General features: G+C 36.2%; 1 protein-coding gene across 1 annotated transcript; it reads left to right on the forward strand.

Moving 5' to 3' along the window:
* The first annotated feature begins 2096 nt into the window (after positions 1 to 2096).
* LOC123544869 (toll-like receptor 6) lies at positions 2097 to 24069 on the forward strand. Its single transcript, XM_045330950.2, has 2 exons — positions 2097 to 4024; positions 17590 to 24069. The coding sequence occupies exon 2, from the start codon at positions 17599 to 17601 to the stop codon at positions 19885 to 19887; it is 2289 nt and encodes a 762-aa protein (XP_045186885.2). The 5' UTR covers positions 2097 to 4024; positions 17590 to 17598; the 3' UTR covers positions 19888 to 24069.
* The last annotated feature ends 640 nt before the right edge of the window (positions 24070 to 24709 follow it).

The raw sequence follows: 24709 nt of genomic DNA on the forward strand, positions 1-24709 counted from the left end.
GGATCTTGTACAACATAATAACTGCGCTGATCTTACGGCGTTGTTCTAGGGTTTGCCAGTTTAGTTCATTTATCATTTTGGAGACACTACTGGTGTCATTGTAGTCATTATAGACATATCTTGCTGCAGATCTTTGAACTTTTATGGGTTAGGTATTTTTGCCATGGATGCCATATGGTGGGACAGTACTCTAACTGGGGTCTAACATAGATTGACGTTGTTGATATGATTGGTCCATGATAGGTCTTTACTAATTGTTACGCCTAAATATTTGGCAGAATCAACCGATTTTAACTCGATGTCATGCAGCTTATAAAGGAATATTACAGAGTTTCTTTTGCGACTGATTCTTAAAACTTCGCAGTTATCTGGATTGAATTCTATGGACCAATCAGACTCCCAGGTTCCAGACTGAAAAGGTCAACGTGTATACACGTTACATAATTTTGTACAATTTAACTATCTTTGATATCACGTTTTTAACTCATCTGATTTTTTTGAAGAAAAAAAAAAAGATGAGTTATTGTCATCACTTGGTCGGTGTCGGCGTCGGGTTCGGCGTCGGCGTCTGCGTCGGCGTTGCCTGGTTAAGTTTTATGTTTAGGTCATCTTTTCTCCTAAACTATCAAAGGTATTGCTTTGAAACTTGGAACATTTGTTCACCATCAATAGATGGCCCTGTACAGCAAGAAACATAACTCCATCCAGCCTTTTGCAAGAATTATGGCCCCTTTTGGACTTAGAAAATCAGAGTTCTTGGTTAAGTTTTATGTTTGGGTCAGCTTTTCTCATAAACTATCAGAGCTATTTCTTTAAAACTTGCAACGATTGTTCACCATCATAAGCTGACCATGTACAGCAAGAAACATAATTCTGTCCTGCTTTTTGCAAGAATTATGGCCCCTTTTGGACTTAGAAAATATCAGATTTCTTGGTTAAGTTTTATATTTAGGTCAGCTTTTCTCATAAACTATCAAAGCTGTTTCTTTAAAACTTGCAACACTTGTTCACCATCATACGCTGATCATGTACAGCAAGAAACATAACTTTGCCCTGCTTTTTGCAAGAATTATGGCCCCTTTTGGACTTAGAAAATCATGGGTAGGACAATTTTTCTGTTATACAAAAAAATCAGATGAGCGTCAGCACCCGCAAGGCAGTGCTCTTGTTAAAAGGTTGTTCCTATGGTATCGTGGTATGCTTGACTGTCAGTCTAGAGTTTCATGTAGGTCCAGTCGCTTGAATTTTTCTAGATGCTCTCCAGGGTCTCTCTCCCAACTATTAGACCTGTCTTGTTTTCTTAGGAAAGAAGGCTTCACTTGTGTCATTGCTCACTGGGCACATTAAAGTATCAGGTTGTGTATTTACATAGAGCTATGCCAATATAACCAGATACATCTCTCTCTCTCTCTATCCCCCCTCTCCCTCCCTCTCTCTCTCTCTCTCTCTCATATTATCCACTTTAATGTTTCTCTCTGATATACACTAATTTCGAGGACAAATCAGGTTTGTGACACAAGGCAGGAAGGTGTTAAGCTGGTAGAAGATAGTTACATACTTTATACTTAAAACTATTGTGTATAAATTTATAGTTTATATTTACATACAGATAAGTTGTATAAAGTTAAGAGTATCAGAAAATTAAAGAAAACGAAACATATTTTAGGAAAAGCCCGGATCTGTCATATTTTTTGTAGCATGGTTAGAAAGACGTGATGTTCCGGAGACTGCGTAAAGTGACACGTCGGGTTTAGTTTCAGATTGTGAGATAGGGCGTTGTTTAATACGAGTGTGAAATTTAAACATTACCTCTTAAAAGAATCATAATCTACAGTTCTTTATTTCTATAAATTGTATTAGTATATATTTATTTGCTAAAAAGTATCTTTCATGTGTTCTTTTGTGACTTTTTAAAAACGAGCTTTGGTATTGAAATGAATAAAATTATATTTTTGCGTAATTTTATCTTATTGAAATTTCTATGTGATATCAACACAAGACTAGGAAGTTTGAATTGAGAGAGTAACGTGTGTATAAAGTATACAATTCTAAACCACGGCCTGTAAACACTGGCTCCCTCTCGTTATGGTGGTGAGTTAAAAAAACAAGAGCCAATAAAACGTCCCGAGACGGTGTTTATGCCCGGAACTGTACGAGAGATGTAAACAAAGAAAGCGGGTGAGTTTATCTTTTACTTTCTTTAATAAATTTAAGACCTTATTTTAAAAACGTGCAATGTAGTTGCACTCAGAAATGATTTACTTTTTATGCATGCAGGTCGATTTGCAGAGCAAAAGCAAAATTCGTGATGCGATGATTTTTGAAAGTTGTGAAATAGGACCGGTTCAAATCAACAGTGGACATATGCCTATATACTTCGTCCTAGTTTATGCTAGTTAGAGATTTAAATGTCAACGTGGAAAGAATGTCCTACAGCTGTTTTGTTGAAGGGTTTTTATCCACCTAGGTGCATGTTTGGCTAAGAGGAGGAGCGAGCGCTGCATAGAGGGCGCTAAGAACCAGAGGCGGCGCCGACGTACATTTTACTGTTTTTAAGCTGTCCGCAAGCTATTCGTTATCCTTAAACTAGTGAAGAGAATTTTGTATAATAAATAGTATGATATTTTTAATATAAAGTGATTTTTCCATTCGACAATGCTTTTCATGGCCAATGAAATTTGGAAATAAACTGAGTATTGTAAACTATTTGGCAATGGTTATGATTATAAATTGTATTTAACCTTGAAATGATACTCTTTTATTTTCAGTATTTGCTTTGTTTTTACTGAAAGTCTTTTTGTTGGACATGTATATACAGTAGTCTGGTTTGAATAAAGATACATAAAAACAGATGACTAAAAGTTACGGCTAAAAAGTTAGTATCCCACTTGTTCTTAAGACAACAGTTAAATTGAAAATGTCATGCTTTTAAGATTTTTCTCCGCCCTTAAAATATATTAGAGGGATATGTTTTGATAATATACATGTCCATTTGTTTGACATTTTACAGCAATAGCTGTGTGAACTAAAGCCATGTTGAGTTAATATTAAGTATATACTCACAGCTGGGGGAGTGGGATGGGTAACTTCGCACCGACACAATTATAGCTAGGTCATACAGCGACTTTCCAGCTTTGGTGGTGGAGAAGTACCCCAGGTGCCCGTTCATGCATTTATTCATTATGGGCGGGCGTCTGGGTAACAATCGACCTTCCGTAAGCCAGTTGGATGACTTCCTTACCTTAAGTTACATTAAAATATCATATACATGTACATCTAATGACCCTATGTTTGAGCGCCACGAAAATGTTAAAAGAGATAAAGAGCAATTATCAATGCAGTTTAAGGAAAACGAACAGTTTGATATTAACTTAAAACCGTTAAACGCCCTAATATTAAATGTACGCTGGCTCCGCCTCTGGTTCTTCGCGCCACTTCTGCAGCACTGACCACACCTCTTGTAGACGGATGTAACTCGTAAACTAACCACGTAGGTTGTACAGCTAGAAGACATTCTTTTTAACGAGATACATATGACGACTTTGAAATTTCTCATTTGTGTAAATTAGAACAAAATATATAGACATAAAAGTATGTCCGCTGTAGGTTTGAACCTTTCCTATTTCACAACTCCCAAAAGTCTTCAAAACCAAGAAATGCGTTCGCTCTGCAAATCGATCTGCATACATAAATGTAAAACCATTTTGTCACTGAAAGTTAAATATCAACCCACCCTCTTTCTTTGTTAACATTTCTTGTATAGTTCCGGTCGATAGCACCGGAAATATTGGCTTTTTTCCAGCTCACCTCCGTAAAGAGAAGGAGCCAATGTTTACAGGCCGTGTGTACTACAACATAGAAAACTGTTAAGTTTACAAAAGACGATGGTTCATATTACCCGAGGGAGTAATATTGTAGGAAGATTTTGCAATTTTATCAAAGTTTTATGCAGTTAAATGGATGAGAAAAAAACGCTTTGTTCTCTTGAATTTCTACAGTAAAGGAATATTTATGAGAACAAAAGGTATAAAGAGTTTGAATAATATTTATTTTCATGCTGTGTTAATTTTGTTTGTACGGTGTTCCGTTTGGACAATCGTGACCTGTCGATGGTGATACCATGATGGTACAATCATGATAATGCGTTGGCACGATGGTGAAAACACGATGGTACGATGGTGAAAACGCGATCGCACGATGGTACGATGATGAAAACGCGATGGTACGATGGTGCGATGGTGAAAGCGCGATGGTACGATGATGAAAACGCGATATTACATCGACATTTCACCATCGTACCATCGCACCATCGCGATTTGATCATCGTGCCATCGCGTTTTCACCATCGGACCATCGTTGTTTCATCATCGTGCCATCGCGCCATCGCGTTTTCGTCAACGTACTATCGTGCTTAGTATTAAATGTCCAAACGGAACACCGTATTTATTTGAGAAAAAAAAAACGCTTTGAATTATAATTAACTTTCTGATCATTAACTTGCCACGTACTTCTCTGGGTTGAAGCTCTAGTCAGGTGGATCGTTCTGCGAGGATTCTATCTACGTTGATGGTTCTACCTAGGTGCCCGCTCGTGTCTAAAGTTATTTCCTATAGAACAATTAAATTTCGATACAGGAAAAAAATGCTCTGCTTGAATGTGGTTAAATAATTTTGTTTTCAATATTGAAGCGTGAAAATCGTTAAAATCGGCATACTCTCAAAGATTTCGATGGGAAATACCACTTGGCATTTAACCTCGGCGAATGAGCAGACATCTATTTCCGGATAATGATAGTGCCGTACAAATCAAATTAGACACGATTTTCAGTTCTGTTTGAAAAATGATTAATTCTTCGTATATCAAAACATGCAAGTTCTGGTCAAATGATCTTACCGAAATCTTAGAACTACTGCTTCCGAGGATTTTTTGACATATCGAGGGTTCAACGCAATAAGGGCGTATCTACATATAATATTATAATTTTAATGTCACGGTCTAAAATAGGTATCGGTACTCTACGGTACTCCACGAAAAAGTAACGAAATGGAATCAAAGGAAGCGGACCCACAATTACATTCGGCAATGTCCGTAATATTACGTATTCTCCGTATTGGATGTCGGTATTTTCCGGCTGGTTGCTCGTATGAACAATGTGAGCAGCCGGAGAATTACGAAATACGTTACGGAGAAGATATGTTATCGAACGTAACTTGCCGAATGTCATTACGTGCCCATAACCTTAAGTACAACAATTGCTATTTTCATAGCCTGAAACCGTATATAAAAGATATAAATGTTTGATATATGCGTTTTTACTTTCTCATTAATCCATTACAGTATGCAAATTTTGCCACAAATAAGTATCTTATTACACAGTTTTATTGGCGAATGAAATATGAATATAATCCAGTATAGACACATTCTATTTAAATTTATCAAAATTAATTCGTTACGGAAGTAAAACTAGCAAGAAAATAATTGGCAAAAATATTACCAAATTAGATTAAAATTGACACTACCTTTACTTTTCAATATGTTGGAGAATTATGACTTCTCGAACTCACGATGACGAAAGTCGAAAAAACGATAACGGAGATTGTCATCTACTGACGATAAAAGTCGAAATTCGAAACCACGATGGTGACAATACGAAACTAAGATGATGAATTTTTTCTTCACCACGGGCTGTGCCCATTTTTACATTACGCACAAAAGAGAGAGATAAAGGGAGGGAATGTCTTCTATAAAAATGGTGGGGTTCGAGGGTTTGGAGTTCCCCTCCCGACATATAGTTTTCATATAGAAACAACCAAAATGTAGATTGCTAAGCGTGTGAAAGCGGCCTCAAACGATGTTTCATATGCAATAACATTATTTGATTTGTTGTTTTAATGAGCTAGAGTTGTCGGAAGGATAGTCCACCGAGATTTTTTTAAAGCACGGAAATGTTTAATTTAAAACTAAGTATAAATGTGAGGATCGCACGTGGGACTCCTCTATCTAGATATTTTTTTAAACATCCCTCATAAACATAAATGATGAATTCGGTGCGTGTTTAAAGGTCTTAGATAAATATTTTCGGCATAAAAGATTTTTCTCCCCCACAGATATCTTTGAAACACAACGTAAAAGAATGGTCAAATATGTTTGCGTGGGCTTACTCGAATTATTTTCCAAAAACCTAAATTCTCTGTCAGTCTATTTGGTGTATTTATGAGAGTGGTACTTAATTTTCGATGTAACTCATTGCAGACTTGGAGCAGTCTAATGCGCATGCCCGAAAGTAATTATCAATTGTAGCGCACGGCAAAATTATGCATATTTTTGCATGTCCGCATGCATTTAGTGTACAATATGCATAAAATACTGACTAAAGGTTAGGGTTAGTATCACCATGGTTACAAAATATGTACATTTAAGATATTTTCGTTCAAATTTAGTTAATCCGGTATGTACCGGAGTATGTAATATATACCGGCGCTCCAAGTCTGCATTGAGTCACAGTCCTTAATTCTGGGTCCTCTCCGGACAACGCATGGAAATAATTGGTTCTGTGTGTTTAGATGGGTAAGAAATGTAATGGACAGACTCTCTAAGTTAACAAAATATGCCACTGAACCTCAACTTTAAAACAGATGTAACATTTAGGAGCGTGCAGTTGTGCATTCAGCCGAACGGTAGTCCTACACCCCGTCGGAAAAGTTTTTTCCAGCACCAGGTGAAAATACGAGAAAGTAATGTCTGGTATACTATTAAAAATACAAGTGCCTGATATTTACACACACGACCAACCTCGGTAAATCTCGCTTTATAAATTAATCGGTTACCCTCGGAAATTTACTACCGGGTTGAACTATTTAATTGTATTTCACTATATTAAACAACATTGAAATATTCTAAAGATATTTTGTGAATAAAGGTCGCATGTCTACCATTCATATGTTTTTAAAGGTATTATACAACCCGTCTTATGTGACCTTCTCTTGTTTATCTCTTGAATTCCTGATCTGATCCTGATCCAACGATCTATACTTACTTATGTGCGTTTGTGAAACCTGCCCGAGGGTCATACGAACGACGCATCATATAATTGCGTTGAATAGTTGTGCCAAATTACTTCAATATCTCTGGATGTATGTCAAAGTTAGAGTTTCATTGGCCTCTCTCACGCCTGTTCCAGCGATCCTGCTTAACTGAATCTAGGGCCGTTCTATTTTCAAGGTAAAAGGGCCAAGGTTTGGTGAGCAATTAAGTTCCATTATGACTCTCTTTGATATAATAGTTTCCATTTGTCTCAAAATTTTCTTTAAGTAAATCATGAGATTAATATCAATACCATTTTGCGTTGGATGTGCATATCCAACGCATTTCGTTACTACTTTTTTGTAAACTACCAAATTGCGTTGAGTGTAACGCAATTTGGTAGTGACTACCAAAATGCGTTGCTACCATTTTAAGGTGCAACGGCTTCGACGTTCACCATCTTTGTTTCGATTGTCAAATCATCGCGGGTTCGCCTTTCTCCATCGTGGTTTCGACTTGCGACTTCCCGCGTCTTTCGAATTTCGCCTCAATCGTAGTTTCGACTTTCACCATCTTGGATTCGATTTTCACTATCGTGGTTTCGACTTTCATCATCATAGTTTCGACTTTTATCGCCGTAGTTTCGACTTTCACCGTCGTAGTTTCGTTTCGTAGTTTCGACTTTCATCAATTTAGCTTCGACATTCGCCATCATGATTTAGAGTTTCACCATGCATCGACCTGCATCTTCACTGTTTCGACTTTTTTCATCTTAGCTTTGCCTTCCTGCTGAGCATGTTTAATGCAGTGGATGATCAGGCACGGGTTCAGGGAGCCAGGATAGAGCGGGTGCTCCAAAACTTGACAGCTGAATGATAAGCGACCCAAAAGTACAGTAGAAGTCAATCAATTCATACAAACGTTTTTAAAAATGTCCTGAAATTACCTCTTACAGGAAAGGTTACCCCTTCCCGTACCTATCGGTAGAAGTTGACAAGCTTTGTGAGTTCTACCAAAATGTTGTCTGCAGTAAAGTCGTTATATGTCTGGTATACTCCAGCGTTCAGATTACTCAGAATTTAGACACAAAAATGCACCTGGGATCAGAATTACATACCTATATTTCTAGACCTTCAACGGGAGACCCTCTGAACAACTTCACACACATACATTTGCTTAAATTACACGCCTCGTCGGTCAAGGCTTCCCTTCCAGTAAATCAGTTTTTTGATACGGACCAGATGAATGGGTATCTCAAGTTATACGACTATACCCCCAGCAGAGCTATTGTAAAAGTGTCTTCTTACGGTTGTAAGCGGACACTTTATAAACAGAAGTGTCCTGTATTAACGCACTCTATCAGTTAACTACCTGCACGTGAAAATCGTGAACAAAGTCATAAACTGTGCCTGAAGTAAGAATGTCCCTTTTCAAGGTGAATTAATTTTTGACTATCTTCTGTTGAAGGTATCAATAATTTAGAATTGCAATGCAAATAAAGTTTTTTTTAACAATATAAGAAAGAATTATTAATTTCAACTTATAAACAGAACGGCAATGATTGCTTTAGACCGCACTGCAATACCTGATAAATTAAAAATTAAGTAAGCCGCTCCATGTGAAAACTAAGGTGTTCCGTTAAGGCCAGCGACTGTTCCCTATGAAGGCGAAGGTACGATTGTACGATGACGAAGCGCGAAATACGATGACGATAACACGACAGTCCGATGGTGGAGCGCGACAGTATGATGGTGACAGTCCATCGTACAGTCGCGCTCTGCCATCGCATCTTCGTCTTTCACCATCGTACTGTTGCCGTCCTGTCAGTCATGCGCAGAACTTATTTGTACGACTTATTACCGCCCGAGCGTATAAATAGTGTTAAAACACGGTTTGCTATATATTATTTCGATTCTAATATGCCCTTTATCTAAAACAATAGATAAGATGTAGTGGCGCTCTTTTTTGGTTGCGTGGTCGCAACAAAACCTTTGACGTCACCGCACATTAACGTGATGTCATTCTAGCGTAAACTTGTTTTAACAGAGACAAGAATAATTTTTAGCTCGACTGTACGAAGTATAAGGAGAGCTATCCTACTCGCCCCGGCGTCGGCGTCTTTCCGCGTCCCCACCTTGGTTAAAGTTTTGGTGCACTTTCTCTTTTTTCAACTTATCTCTGTAATTACTTGATGGATTTGATTCAAACTTGAAATACTTATTCCTCCTCATCATCCACATCATCTGACATAAGGGCCATAACTCTGGCACCAATATTTCGTGAATTATCCCCCCTTTTCACTTAGATTTTCAGGTTAAAGTTTTGATGCACTTTCACTCTATCTCTGTTATTACTGAATGGATTTGATTCAAACTTAAAACAGTTGTTCAACATCATCACCCACATCATATGACACAAGGTGCACAACTCTGACACCATTTTTTCATGAATTATTCCCCCTTTTTACTTAGAATTTCAGGTTAAAGTTTTGGTGCACTTTCACTCTACCTCTGTTATTACTGAATGGATTTGATTCAAACTTAAAATAGTTGTTCAGCATCATCACCCACATCATATGACACAAGATGCATAACTCTGGCACAATTTTTCATGAATTATTCCCCTTTTTACTTAGAATTTCAGGTTAAAATTTTATGCACTTTCACTCTATCTCTGTTATTACTGAATGGATCTGATTCAAACTTAAACAATTGTTCAACGTCATTACCCTTATCATATGATGCAAGGTGCATAACTCTGGGACCATTTTTTCATGAATTATTTCCCCTTTTTACTTAGAATTTTAGGTTAAAGTTTTGATGCACTTTCACTCTGTCTCTTTTATTACTGAATAGATTTGATTCAAACTTAAAATAGTTGTTCAACATCATCACCCACACCATATGATGCAAGAGGCATAACTCTGGCACCAATTTTTTTATTAATTATTCCCCCTTTTTACTTAGAATTTTAGGTTAAAGTTTTGATGCACTTTCACTCTGTCTCTGTTATTACTGAATGGATTTGATTCAAACTTAAAATAGTTGTTCAACATCATCACCCATACTATGACACAAGCTGCACAACTCTGGCACCAATATTTAATGAATTATGCCCCTTTTTGCTTAGAATATACTTATATAGTGTTTTGATACATTTTATCTTTACCTCTCTTATTACTTTAAGTTGATATTTTTGACATAGACTCAGGCTATTGTGCAATATCTTCATCCACAATTGAAGTCATTAAACACTCCAGTGACGGCTTTAGTTTCCTCAGATGTGCCCAGTTTCACTATCCAGCATCGAAATAGTCGAGCACGCTGTCTCCTATGACAGCTCTTGTTATTAGAATTACTAATAATCTTGTGTAACGTAAATTTATAAGAACATAACCGAATTTTATTGAAGGAACACAGATTACCAAAAGATTAGCGATAACTAACGACTGTTTTCTAGACCTAATCAAATATTATTTATATTAGGCCCTAATTTTTTTAAATTTCTCACGAGAAAAGTAAACAATTTGTTATTTGTTTATAAATAACACTCTGCCTGGTGATATTCGTTTGAGTATTGTGTTCAAGTTAGATACACAATGATTTAGCAAGGTAATTAATTTTAACACGGAGCAGGCATTCATCGATATGTCCTCAGTTAAGCTTAGTAACCATTCTTTTTGTGAGCCTACATAGCTCACTTTACCTTTTGTGGCCTGTTTCCGTTTAACAGGCTGTTTTTAAAACATTAAGGCGAGTGTATTGCTAACAGATATTATAGACCCAAGATTAAAATCACAATAAACCTCTATTAAACTGTTGAAACGCAATATTTATAAACAGATAAAATATATCGTACCTACATTACAAAATGACACATCAAGCAACGGAGCTCCGATGCCTCAATGTAAACAGTCAAGGATGGTACTAAGAGGTCTAGGATTTCGTCCTGTTCGTTCGTTTCCTCGTTAAAAAAGGGTCTGTCATTTTTAGAACTTGTATATCATGTAGTGATGTTTATCTAACCTCCTACAAGTTTTTTGCATTTCTACTGGTCAATAGACGTCACGTGGAGACAGGATATATTCCATATCCTGCTAGTACATTTCAGATATGAATTTTGATTAAAAAAAATGGCTGCCGCTTTGTTAATTTACAAAATATTAGATTACAGTATGTAAGTAAAGGGTAGTCGGCAAGATAAAATCGTTACACAGCTTGTTGGTGACAGGATACGGGATATAATACCAATGTACAAACACATGTACAGCCACCCGCACACTGGCCATAGCTTTATCAGATCAAGTGGTTCCAACGTTGTTTGAATGGTGAATTTTACGCCGATCAGATGGAGAAATATGGCCGATACTACAAATTTCCGGTATTGTAAGTATGATTTAAAGGAATTTCTACCCATTAAATAACGAATCAAATGAAAACGATGGGTGCACCTGGAGCGCAAATGTGTCTATGTTTTAGCACATGTGTCCATTTAGCTGAGATTTGTGCCGCTTATTCAAACACTTCTGTACAGTCCGGCGGGGGAAGGAGATTTTTGACAGTTTTTGACAATATCACCTCAAATATAGTGTTTATCGGCAGCAAGTAACTGTTTAAACCCTTTTTATGTAAAGGGCTACCTCTTAAAACAAAGCGTGTGTATTTTCATAGAATTATTCAGAGTTGTTTTTGAAAAATCGGCCGAAAACCTGATGCAACGCCGTTTCGAGTGGTTCGCTATGCAACGCAATCAAGTGGATACCGTTCTGTGTCTTACTTGCGAAGTATTACCCGTCTTAAAAACAGTCATTAAGGCCTAACAATGAATAAATTTAGAGAGTTTTATATCATTATAATAATCCCGGCATTCCTAATATATTGTACTTTTACATTTTTGACATTGTCAAGAAACATCAACACAAAAACATAAAGCAAGGATGAACAACGAACAATATCATAAAGTAAATAATAGTATTAGTTCGTTAAAACAAGAACCAGTTCACTGATATTTATCTCCTCCGCGAATGGTACTGAACAGCATACCAAAAGCGGATTGACTCTTTAAAATCAGTATAGTTACAGTTGTAAATTTTAGTCCTTTAAAACCAATACATTGCGATTTCATTACTGTTGTGCATTTAAGCTGTTCATACAAAATAAATAAAATTTGGTCCATGGTAAAAGTATTGATCAGTTGTTTGTACATATTTTCATTCATATTCCTGGTGAAACGTTCATTTATTTTCAGAGAGATAAATCACAGAGACCGTTAAAATTGGCCAGGGAAAAGACAAGATTTTTTTTTCCTCCATAAAACAGAAACGACGTAATAAAACGCTATGGTCGCCGTTCAAAAATGAAAATACAAATGAAATACAGGCACCAATAAAAAAAACGGACCAGCAATTCTAAGAGAGACGTGTTACCAAGCAAACGATTAAAAGCGTTTTCTTTATGTGCTCAAAGTGAATAAAAAACTTCTGCTAACTCCAACTTCAAGCACCAAAATATCAAGAAATAAGGAATTAGAAGAAAGAGTTTTATCTGATGAAATGTTTGAAGAATTAACAAAGGAAGAGACAGATTTTTTAGATATAGACATTGCAAGCGACAAGGCTGTCCTGAGACAACTTTCTGAAGCAAAAGATACATTATTTTACAATATTTCTAACTCTTATCAAATCGAATAAGTACCCCTTGGCAAACATCGATTTTCTTCTTTAGTTACAGACAGTTAAATAGTACAACTGTGACACGTCTCTCTTAGTATTATTGCTAGTCCGTTTATTTTCTTTCACTGGTGTCTGTATTTCATTTGTATTTTCATTTTTGAAAGGCGACCATAGAGGTTTATTACGTCATTTCTGTTTTATGGAGGACAAATAAAATTTTGTCTTTTTCCCTGGCCAATTTTAACGTTCACTGTGATTTATCTCTCTGAAAATAAATGAAGGCTACACCAGGAATATGAATGAAAATGTGTACAAACAACTGGTCAATACTTTTATCATGGACCAAACTTTATTTATTTTGTATGAACGGCTTAAATGCACAGCAAATCATTACTGAAATCGGATTGTATTGGTTTTAAGGGACTAAAAAGTAACCAGTTGTTACTATACTGATTTAAAGAGTCAACCCGCTTTTGGCATGCTGTTCAGTACCATTCGTGGATGAGATAAATATCCTTGAACTGGTTCTTGTTTTTGCAAACTGTAACTATTATTTACTAAATGATCTTGTTCGATGTTCATCCTTGCTTTATGTTTTTGTGTAGATGTTTTTTGACAGTGTCCGCAAAAATATGTTAAATGTTAAGCGAGCATAAAAATGTAAAAGTACAATATATTAGAAATGGCGGGATCATTATAATGATATAAAACTTTCTAAATTTATTCATTGTTAGCCTTTAATGACTGTTTTTTAAGATGGATAATAATTCGCAAGTAAGACACAGAACGGTATCCACTTGATTGCGTTGCATAGCGAACCACTCGAAACGGCGTTGCATCAGGTTTTCGGCCGATTTTTCAAAAACAACTCTGAATAATTCTATGAAAATACACACGCTTTGTTTTAAGAGGTAGACCTTTACATAAAAAGGGTTTAAACAGTTACTTGCTGCCGATAAACACTATATTTGAGGTGATATTGTCAAAAACTGTCAAAAATCTCCTTCCCCCGCCGGACTGTACAGAAGTGTTTGAATAAGCGGCACAAATCTCAGCTAAATGGACACATGTGCTAAAACATAGACACATTTGCGCTCCAGGTGCACCCATCGTTTTCATTTGATTCGTTATTTAATGGGTAGAAATTCCTTTAAATCATACTTACAATACCGGAAATTTGTAGTATCGGCCATATTTCTCCATCTGATCGGCGTAAAATTCACCATTCAAACAACGTTTGAACCATTTGATCTGATAAAGCTATGGCCAGTGTGCACCCGTTTGAAATTTGAATGCACGAAAAGTTTGGGTTATACCACTAGATGATACAGTATATTTAGAAAGGCACACGATAATAATTTAATGTTTATCTTTCGAAAAAAAAAACATTCTATTCATTTATTTATTCATTCATTAATATATTCTGTACAATTATCGTCGTATAAGTCAGATACAGTTACTCGTTTTTCTTCCAAAGTATCCTCTTACAGACGTAAGAAGCCGTTTCGCTAGGACGAAAACCAATTTTATCCTCGGCTTCGCCTCGGACAATATTGGTGTTCGTCCTAGCGAAACGGCTTCTTACGTCTGTAAATCTACAGTCACACATACGGATATGTCCGTGCGTTGAGGTACGGTGCGGATAGGATTAGTCTGTGGGTGTATAACTACGGAGCAGTACGTCTTAGTACGGGGAAAATGGTGAGAAACAGGAAACAAACAAAACAATACAGGACGCGAATAAGTACGGATAGGTACGAGGTACTACGTTGAATTACGTTTTATTGCGCCTTGCAACTTGCCCAACGCACGGACGGGTCTGCGGTAAACTACGTTGAACTATGCTTAAGTACGAGCAGCCTCGGATAACTACGTTCAGCTACGGCGAGGTACGTAACAGCACGGATAACTACGTTTAAGTACGTTTAACTACGGATGAATAAGTTTCAGCCAAGTTGGACTAAAGTCACGCTCAAATGGCTACAGTTCGCTCAAACTTTTGTGCATGTTTAAAAGTTGGAGAAACTTGCAAGTTTGGAATAAGTTTTGAATACGTTTTGACCACGTTTTGGTACGGATTAATACGAATGACTACTCTGAGGTACGGCTCTGGTACGGATCGATACGGATTACTACGTTTCTGTCCGTAGCTAGACGTAGCTATCCGCGCCGTATGTGTGCCCGACTGGGGTATTAGAGGACACTTTTGAAGAAAAACCTACTGTATCTATTACATATTTTGAAAGGGGGTACTTCTAATATTACACTAAATATAACAACCTTGGCATGATATTGAAGACTTTCTTCATCATGGACTGCAATTAAATATATCAATCTATATACACATCTACGTTTCGCTTCAGAAAACTTAAAATATTTGCAATGTGTGGGTAGATACATTTATCAAAAACCTGTCAAAATTCGGATGCGGAAGTCATGCATTATATTAAACATTGACGAAGATTTCAAAAAAACGATAACAACAAACACCCCCTCTCTCCGCCACCCCCCCCCCCCACAATAAAAAAAAACAAAACTTGTACATTCTTAAAGTGTGCGTTAGCGTTCCATTCATTGCCTAATATTAAAGTATGCAGTCTTTACATTGTAGAGGATATTATTATTATATAAATAATGATAATAACAGCTTTGCGCACGGTTCGAATATACGATTGTTCACATGTGTAGTAGTTGGGATTAGATAAAAGTTTAGATGCAGTTACTCTAACAGACACATTGTTAGGTCCATTTGGCGATACGCAGTATGCCTGATTATGCCCAGTAGATGACCTCTATATATTTTGAGATTAGTAGGTCAAAGGGCAAGGTCATAGTTACCCGGAACAGTTAAATGGTTCGAGGACGATGACTTGAGAACGTTTAGGCCTAGGACCACGAACCTTGATAGGATAGTTGGTCATGACCAGCAGATGACCCCTATTGATTTTTTTTTATTAGTAGGACAAAGGTCAATGTCACAGTGACCCGAAACAGTTTTCAACGGTTTCCGGACAATTACTTGACAATGCTTGGACCTAGGATAACGAAACTTATTAGGAAAAGTTTATCATGACCAGTAGGTCAAAAGTCAATGTCACAGTGACCCGGAACAGTAAAACCGTCTCCGGAGGATAACGTGAGAACGTTAAGGTCCATGATCACGAATCTTCATATGGAGGTGAATCATGACCAGACAATGATCACTTTTGATTTTTAGATCAGTAAGTCAAGGTCAAGATCACTTTGACCCAAAATAGATATACGGTTTTCGGATGATTACTCATGAACGCTTGGGCGTAGGATCGTGAAGGTCATGACCTGCTGATGACCAATATTGAATTTGAGATCAGTAGGTCAAAAGTAATGGTTATCGACAAATAAGAACAATATATACACAACCAGGATCGAATACCCACCCAACGGTGAATTCACACTTGCTGGATATTCATCTAAGAAAATTTGAATACCCAACTCGGAGCTAGCTTGGTATTCGATTCCGGCTGGGTTTTCATTTTTCTTATGTGTCGCAAATACCCAACTCAAAGCTGGCTGTGTATACACCTCAGGCTGTATATTCGTCATAGTTAATCTGAATGCCCAACTCAGAGCTAGCTGTGTATACACCTCAGGCTGTATATTCGTCTTAGTTAATCTGAATACCCAACTAAGAGCTAATTGTATGTTCACCTCAGGCTGTATGTTCGTCTTAGTTAATCTGAATACCCAATTTAGAACTAGCTGGGTGTTCAACTCAGGCTGTATATTCGTCTTAGTTACTCTGGATACCCAACTCAGAGCTAGCTTGGTGTTCACCTCTGGCTGGATATTAGCGTTAGATCGTTTGAATATCCAGCTCAGAACTAGCTGTGTATAAACCTCAGGCTGTATATTCGTCTTAGTTAATCTGAATACCCAACTCAGAGCTAGCTGTGTGTTCACCTCGGGCTGTATATTCGTCTTAGTTAATCTGAATACCCAACTTAGAACTAGCTGGGTGTTCAACTCAGGCTGTATATTCGTCTTAGTTACTCTGAAAACCCAACTCAGAGCTAGCTTGGTGTTCACCTCTGGCTGGATATTAGCATTAGATCGTTTGAATATCCAACTCAGAGCTAGCTGTGTATAAACCTCAGGCTGTATATTCGTCTTAGTTAATCTGAATACCCAACTCAGAGCTAGCAGTGTGTTCACCTCGGGCTGTATATTCGTCTTAGTTAATCTGAATACCCAACTTAGAACTAGCTGGGTGTTCAACTCAGGCTGTATATTCGTCTTAGTTACTCTGAATACCCAACTCAGAGCTAGCTGGGTGTTCACCTCTGGCTGGATATTAGCGTTAGATCGTTTGAATACCCAACACAGAGCTGGATGGTAATTAGAACGTAACTACAGATACTGAATTCTAACTCCCAATACCCATCTCCCTGCTAACTTTCACATTCTGTGAAGTATTTTAATTCATGAAATGTATAATTTATTTCACATGTTTCTAACATTAGTTTCTCCAAAATCTGCTTCTTATACACCAAGTGTGAAATATATACCATATTCCAGTAGCAAAATGATGCCAGTAGCTCACTCGCTTGGCTCTGGCATGAAAATTTTAAGGAACCCGTTTTAAGAGAGACTTGTTGCACAACCGGCCTTAAAATAGCATAAACAAACATTGGACAATGGAACACGGTGGGGGTGTTTTAGGTATTTGTGACTAGTCACTAGTCGAAACGCGGTAAATAAACTTGTTCAACATTTAGTTAAGATCTGTCACTAAGTTGTAATTAAAAACATACAAGCATAGCCATTTCAAATTATTGCTAAATCACGTTATTCAATAAGCCTCATTTAAATCTTCATGAATACCAGAAATAGTATCCACTCTTTCGTTTTTATTTCAGAGTACAGAAATGTCATCCTACATCAAATTAACATTGCAGTATTTGTTTTTAATTCTCACCTTACTGGCAAGCACTTATTCCGCTCAAGGATGTGATATTCGGTGTAAATGCGGCAAAAACAAAATGAGATGCGACAAATACATGCCACTTAAACTTCCTGATGGTATAAAAATGCTAACTGTTGAAGGTAAGGCCGATGAGACAGGAGTAGATAAGTTCTGGACTGACAACAGCTGGAACAAGCTCGAGTCCATGACTTTGCAAAATTATAGTGGTTACTCATTTGGTGAAATCTATCGTTTCAGCAATTTGATCAATTTAAGCTATTTTGGTCCTCATAGCACTGACTTTGACCAACTAAAAAATTCCAACCTGAAAGCAATGCCGTATTTGAAAGTGTTAGACTTATCTGGAACAACTAGACTTAGATTTCCTGTTGTACTTTCTGCGCTGAAAGGCGGTAATTTGCCAAATCTTGAAGTATTAAATCTAGACTCTGTAGCAACGGATGGCGCCTATACATCTATGAATCGTTTTGGCAACTCTTTTATAAAGGTACTGCTGGGAAAACCTCTGAAAAAGCTCATTATTACTAATACTATGCTTGAAATAGATACTGCGTTACTGTTTCAGATACATACATTAGAGTTTCTAAATATATCTGGACCATGGATACCTTCAAACAACGTGCCGATTCCTCAGGAATTTCGTGAAACCAATAACGTAACGTTGGATTTAAGCGTGTCAATGATTGAGGTTTTTAAGACGAAGACTGATTTTGTAATACGGGATTTCTATGCGAAGTCATGTCTCTTAAATGCATTCCTTAAAATGATGACATCAGTGACAAATTTATACTTAAACAACATTTTAGATATGAGGGTATCACTAATAAATGTGACATATAACATGTCCCACTGTTTGGAAGGAAGCGATGTCAAAGTGAACACCAAAACTCTCTTCCTGCGGAAAAACGGTTTAAAGCAGATCGACGTTAAATTCATTGATAATACAGACATTGGACTTACCTTTTTGGACCTGTCTGGCAATATACTAGAATACGTGTCACCAGACTTTTTCAAAATACTTGGCAGTCTTTCCACGTTAGATCTTAGTTCCAATTATTTGTATAAAATGGAACAAAATCCCCACTTCGAACTTCTTTTCAAGCATGTAGCAAAACTAAACTTTATCAACTTATCCGCAAATCAAATATCTGTTATTCCAAGTAAAATATTTACACATAACAAAAATCTTGCTAAAATTGATCTATCTTTAAACAAAATTAGTAAAGTGGATTTTAATATCCAACAGCTTCACGATTTAAAAATCCTGAATTTAGCGGGTAATCGTATACAGTTTATAGAAATGGACTTTCTTCAGAAACTGGACAAACTATCAATCTTTCCAAGTTTAAAGGTACACAATGGTAATGATGTAACCACAAAGGTCATAATTCTTAATGACAATCAGTTTCATTGTTCCTGCAATAGTGTTACTTTTCTTAAATGGTTGATGTCGCAGTACAATCAAACGGAAACAAAGCGCGCACCGACCTGTCTTCTCGACGGAACATCTACTGCGTTAGATGTAGGTGTAATTGGAAAAAGCAAATTTCTTTGCATAAAAGAAACTGTTACAATAGCAACATATATTTCATCTGTGTTGTTCGTGGTGGCAATAATCAGCATACTTTTTGTGTGTTATGTCCGACGGCGCCGGCGTATCAAAGGAGACAGGGTGAAACGGCTAAAACAAACACTTTGTGAACAAACTGCTGCTAGGTATCTCATATTTTTCTCTTACTGTGGAGAAGATGAAAACATCGCAATGGAACACATTTATCCTAAATTATCACAGGCGCTGCGTACATGTGTGGATTGTAATCAAGAACTGATATGTGTGGGCAATCTCAAGTTTCGGCCTGGTTTCTCTATTCATGAGGAAATGGTAAAGTGTATTTCTGAATCTTATGTTGTTGCACTGCTTGTATCGAATGCATTTTGTGAAAGTCGTTGGTGTGAAACCGAAATCAAAGAGGCAGCTACTCAGAATAAACCTGTAGTTCTTTTTCTGCTAGATCATGTTGATGAAGATATGATGTCACCTTACTTACGAACTCTGTTCCGCAGATACACAAGGGTTATAATTACAATTAAGAACAATGAAGTTGAGCTAAGTCCAGACATGAGCATTATTTGCCAATCTCTGATTGAACTTGCAGCCGACAGTCAGAAACAAGGTGGTTTCTATGAATTATTTGACAGATCGGTGCACTATGCTTGTTGCAAGATATAACGCGGGCACAGAAGATACTGAAATTGAAATTATGCAAAAACTAAAACTAATCTCCCATTTAAAAACTTGAATATAGGTATATATTTGATGCTAACGTTGCTTTCAAAATAGTGCACGCTTTCTTTTGTTTTTCTTTTTGCATGTAGTATATTGCAAAGGCATACTTCATTTTATAGTAGCCGACCGTATATATATACAGTTTGAACATTGCAATATTTTTTTCTGTGTAAACGAATCATATACATCCATGTCTTATCAACTCATTCATTCACTTTTGCCGTTAATGTAGTAACGTATCAATGTTTTCGCTTTTGGCAGAATGCTGAATATTGTTTGAAATAACTAATGTCTACCTGAATGGCCAGTATTCTATGTAGAAGAAGTAATTGCAATGACAAAAAATAGCATTTTTGCCAAACGTTAGCAATAACATCTTACATAGATGATTATAAAAAACACATAGCCAAATGAGGTATCAACACAAATCAAATTAGATTCTTTCTGAAGTCTTAAGAGCCTCTGATTAAATATTAATTTGTAGGAGAAGTATTTGTGCATGTCTGTATTATTCACTTAATACAAAAACTTTTAACTGTATAATTGATTCGACCTTCAAATCAAACCGTTTCAGTAACTCTTTAAAAATATCGTAATATGTACACTACAACAGTATGCCAGCTAGACAATTCTCCCGGTACATTGGAGTAATTCAATGGTCTACCAGGTATGCATGGAAAATATCCTTTGGGCTTCCTACGATTATGCTTATCATGTGTTACTCTTATCGACATCAGAACGCGGACAGCTGAAGTATTGTCTTCACGAATTGTCAAATCATTCCGATATATTAATTTTGACTAACTACAGATCCTTTAAAATTATTGTTACATTCTGCAGACGTGGCAAAAACAATTCAGACAAAAACACGTTTTAATGGACAAGAAATTCTTCATGCATAAAAATGTGAATATCAAGGCATTGCAATGACCTGTAAAATAGGGAACAAACAGTCCATTCTTAACATTTACTCTGTTAGATTTCTAAAATGGTCCGGTCCATCATTCAGTTTGGACAGTACTACTTATTATTCAGAGAAGTATTCACTGAAAATTTTCTGACTAAACATCGAACAGTGCAAACCATGATCAGCCTGCATGGCTGATCTTGGTCTGCACCGGCCGCAAAGGCAAAATCCCTTACCGCCAGCAGGCTAACGGCGGAATACGAAAGCGTTTTGTAACTTAAGTTCATTCATCGGACAACACTCATGCACTCAAAGGAAATATGGAGTGCCTTAAACAAAAAATATTATAAATTTAAGGAGAAAATTTTCAAAATTCTCTTTGCTTCTATATGAAAAATCTATTATCAAAGGTACAGTTTGCTTACATGCCAACTATTTATTAAACAGAATTGTCAATGTGGGTGGTCTAGAATATTCATTTTGTCACAGTTATCAACAATCAAGTTTCTTATTACAAACGCCATAGGAACAATTCTTTGTTGCATTGTAGAGAAATGTAATACTCGTAATTTACGTAGATATTCAATACTATCTTTTGCAGAGAACCATAAGTAGATTTTAAAATTGAAAGAATTATTTTTTAATTTAACATAAAAAATGGCAGATATAGGCAAACACTGTAATGAGAAACTTTAAGATGTTTGTGAGGCGAGCTGTATTGAAGTTTTTAATATACCACATTAAGTTTATAAATGGACGAAACGAGGTTTTAAGTCGCACACCGGGATAACATCGCAGTGCACTTGCCAAAATATGTAGCTTCTCGGTGGAGTCAAGAACATGCTTTTTTCACAAATATGATAAAAAATTCTCATCAAAGCGTATAAGATAAGAAAGATAAAACAATTGTTGATTAACGTGACGTAACGTAAACATATATAATTACATGCAATATTTAACAGTTAAACACACTCGACCCAATGGGCCTATAAGTTTAAAGGAAATGCAGTACAAAAGAACATGTGTTATGTCACATAAAACGCACATTATTTTCTGAAATTATAAACAGAGATAATCAATAATTTCAATATCATACCAGGTTCACCAGGGTGAAACACACACACACACACACACACACACACGCACACACACAAGCACACACACACACACGTACACACACGAGAATACGTATGCCTGTACTGTTTTAAGTCAACTGGAGGATTTTGGTGGATTTTGATGTTTGTAATATTATATTTTACCGCTTTATATGTCTCTTATAATTCTAAAAGTGAATGGCAATTTACTTATGTTTAATGCTATGTTTGTATATACTTGTAGTTGCAAATGGAAGAGACTGAAATAAATGAATGAATGAATGAATGAATGAATCGATCGATCAGTTAATCAATCAATCAATCAATCAAGCAATCAATCAGTTACATACTGATACATGTAGGAAGCACAGTTTGTCAAACATTTAACAGATTTGATCAATTATCACATGATCATAAATGTGAATACATATCAATAGACTGAAAATAAATAAATTTTCTACTTATATGCAACCGGGGCTTGGTTGGTAGTAGTAAAACCAACGCTGTCGGTTCTAACTCACTTTTATTCTGTCTATATGGACAAAGCCTAAAAGAAATGATAACATCTGTTTTACAAATCGTTGAACAACATATACAAGGTTCATCAATATCAGCATTCGAAAGACAATACAAATTATGATACAATATCATGAAAAGAATAAATAATTCTTACTAGGATCACATTCAAAAGATCTAAACAGATTATATGTCTATATAGAAAACTTCTAATTATATCATAGTATACTTTAGACAGTACTGCAAAGTACGTCTTACGTGTACAGAACAAAGAAGTGGAGTGTCCAGAGAATAGAAAGATAGGCGGGAAGAAAATGTTTCGCATGGTTAGTATACATGCACGTGCAAAACTGGTGAACACATTCATACGACATACATTCAGTAATTCAGATAAATATACATATCTTGGTTTGTTAATTAATGAACACCTTGATTTATATGTGACTTCTAAGATGGTGGCTAAGAGTGGTGGAGGGAAATACACACCAACTGTTGCAGTCTCCGGTGAAATGGGGTGGGTACCAATGCACATAAGGCGATGGAAATTGGTAGTTAACTTTTGGTCACGCATTTCGTGTACTAACACAACAGAACAAATAAGCGGATAGCAAACTGGGCTTCCTCAAAGTCAGGTCATTGCAAAAGCTGGTATTATTGGGTGTGTAAACAGCTTAATGATTTAGAGTTGAATCATTTTTGTAATATTGCCACACTTATCTGTAAATCCAGTAGTGTTATGTTGGTTGAGGATCGCATGTTGGTCAATTTCAAAAATGATTGGATTCTAAAAGTGTGAATGCATATACAGGCCCATCAGGTAGAGGCCGTAATAAACTAAGAACTTATTGCATGTTTAAAGATGAATACTGTGTTGAAAAGTACTGTAAGATGAGTCTGCCATGAAGTCATAGGTCTGCTTTCAGCAAATTTAGATGTGGGGTAGCTCCCATACGTATCGAGACTGGTCGATATGAAGGTTTACTATTAGATGTGCGTCTCTGTCCATTTTGTAATTTAATAGAAGATAAAACTCATGTATTGTTAGAATGTCAGTTGTACAATGACCTTAGGTCTACCCTTTTTGACCAGGCGGAAAGTGCTGTTAACAATTCAAGCTTGCTGCATTGACTAATTCAGATAAACTTAGGGTGTTGTTTTGAAATACTATGTGCCAAAACCTGCTTTCTTAGTTTACAAAAGAAGAAATGTTTACTTCTGTAAATAATGTAACAACTGATTAATATATTCATGCATCTTTTTAGTACTGCTGAGTAATGACTGCTAATTAAATCGGTCTCAATCTGATTGAGACGGGCAAGGCTATTGTATACCCATTTCTTAGCCTGTGCAATAGTGCTATTTTTCATGTTCAGCATTTTAATAGCTCTGGTTTTGTTTTTTAAGTTTGGTTTTAGCATAATAAATAAGCAGTTACTCCTCTGGTTTACCTGTGAATATATAAATATGTACAGTGTTATTTACTTGTAAAATGTCTCTTACAATTCAACGTATTGAATGGCTATACACTGTGTTAAGTTGTTGTATATACAAGTATAAATTTTACTGTAATGTGTATAGATGAGACTGAAATAAATGTAAAATCTTCAATCTACGACCTTTTCACTGACCCATACACTCGCTACGTCACTGTATAAAATATTACAATATTTAGATAACTAAATATACTAAAGTTAGGGAGACAGACGCGATGCGCACATTAAATAAAACATAATCATCGAACAGTACAATGTTGCCAGAGTTATATATATTATTTGGTTTTTATTTATCTAGTGTTATATATTGTATTGCTTTTCCTTAAATCGCCTTTAACAATAAATTTTGCAACTTTACGGGGTAAATTGTTTATGAGATTACTTGTTTATCACTATCTCTAAAGTTACAATTGTTTAGTGAGTCACTGAACATATGAGTTCGTATATTCTGTTTTGGTAGTGAACATGTACTAGTAGGTCTAATTTGATTAAAACGTCTTTTAACTTACTACACTAGTTATCACGACCGTTTGTAATGTCATCTTTGAAAACACATTTAGTTAAGGTAGTTCTGCACGTTTGATAAACCGTATTGGAGTAACGTCATTTATTTTATGTTTTCCAGTGAATTATAGAGTTTTCTCAGTGAAATAAAAGTGATAATCCACAGTTTTGAAACGGTAGATTATCATTTTTATTTTTCACTGTTTTTGCCGAACTAGTTCCGGTTCTCCGTCGCGATTGAAGTTGAATTG

This window comes from Mercenaria mercenaria, chromosome 1, assembly GCF_021730395.1.
Source record: "Mercenaria mercenaria strain notata chromosome 1, MADL_Memer_1, whole genome shotgun sequence".
NCBI lineage: Eukaryota > Metazoa > Mollusca > Bivalvia > Venerida > Veneridae > Mercenaria > Mercenaria mercenaria.